The 1,720-nt window shown below is 29.4% G+C and overlaps 1 protein-coding gene across 1 annotated transcript in view; it reads left to right on the forward strand.

Moving 5' to 3' along the window:
• Window positions 1-272: 272 nt before the first annotated feature.
• LOC101856999 (filaggrin-2) overlaps window positions 273-1,720 on the forward strand; it is a gene marked incomplete at its 5' end in the record, with an annotated part of 6,516 nt that continues 5,068 nt past the window's right edge. Inside the window, 1 exon segment of the mRNA XM_013087333.1 lies at window positions 273-515. Coding sequence (XP_012942787.1) covers window positions 273-515 — 243 coding nt within the window.

Below are 1,720 nucleotides of genomic sequence, written 5' to 3' on the forward strand. Positions count from 1 at the left end.
ACACACACACACACACACACACACACACAAACATAAACATACACCTTCTCTCACATCACACACGTACACATTTCCATCACTAAATAATGTGGGTTTACGGATGGTTGGAGGGCGCCACTTGTAGGTCCTACTACTTTTTTTCTTCCTGTCTGTCTTACTTTTTCCCAGCACTAGATGACCATTACTGTTTCGATGTGCTTCTCTTTACCCAAACACACAAGCAAACAAATAATTAATTGGTTTTTGTTTTGTTTGTTTGTTTGTTTCTTCAGGATGATTATGATCACGAGTACCCTTCTTACGACTACTACTATGAAGACGGTTCGTCCGATTACGATTCTGGTAAAGACAAGCATTATTCTGCTGGAAGCGGAGACTACGACGCTCACAAAGGCAGCGAATACGACTACAAGAACTGGGGCCATGTTTGCTCGTCCGAGTACAACCACGAGCCTGTCGTGTGGGACAAGCACTGCCGGATGTTCTGGAGGTGTGACAAGTACAGGGGGGTCAAGGTCAGGGCATCTCCACGTTGTCATGTAACGTCGTTGTCATTCAACATTGTTGTCGTTCATCGTTGTCGTTCATCATAATAATTCATCATAATAATTCATCATAATAATTCATCATAATAATTCATTACAATAATTCATCATAATAATTCATTACAATAATTCAACATAATAATTCATTACAATAATTCATTATAATAATTCATCACAATAATTCATCATAATAATTCATCACAATAATTCATCATAATAATTCATCATAATAATTCATTACAATAATTCATTATAATAATTCATCACAATAATTCATCAAAATAATTCATCACAATAATTCATCATAATAATTCATCATAATAATTCATCACTGTAATTCATCATAATAATTCATCATAATAGTTCATCATAATAATTCATTACAATAATTCATCATAATAATTCATTACAATAATTCATCATAATAATTCATTACAATAATTCATTATAATGATTCATCACAATAATTCATCATAATAATTCATCATAATAATTCATCATAATAATTCATCATAATAATTCATCATAGTAATTCATTACAATAATTCATTATAATAATTCATCACAATAATTCATCAAAATAATTCATCACAATAATTCATCATAACAATTCATCACAATAATTCATCATAATAATTCATCACTGTAATTCATCATAATAATTCATCATAATAATTCATCACAATGATTCATCATAATAATTCATCACAATGATTCATCATAATAATTCATCATAATAATTCATCAAAATGATTCATCATAATAATTCATCATCATAATTCATCATAATAATTCATCACAATAATTCATCATAATAATTCATCATAATAATTCATCACAATAATTCATCCTTGGCATTCATCATTGTCATCCATTATTGTCGTTCATTATTGTAATTCATTATTGTAAGTCATTATTGTAGTTCATTATTGTAATTCACTATTGTAATTCATTATCTGTCATTTATCCTTGTCATTCATCATTGTTATTCATCCGTGTCTTTCATTATTGTCATATTCATTATTATCGTTCATCATTGTAATTCATTATTGTCGTTTATCATTGTCATTCATTATTGTCATTAATCATTGTAACTCATCATTGTTATTCATCATTGTCACACACTCACATACACACACACACACACACACACACACACACACACACACACACAC

This window comes from Aplysia californica, unplaced genomic scaffold, assembly GCF_000002075.1.
Source record: "Aplysia californica isolate F4 #8 unplaced genomic scaffold, AplCal3.0 scaffold00020, whole genome shotgun sequence".
Taxonomy (NCBI): Eukaryota; Metazoa; Mollusca; class Gastropoda; order Aplysiida; family Aplysiidae; genus Aplysia; species Aplysia californica.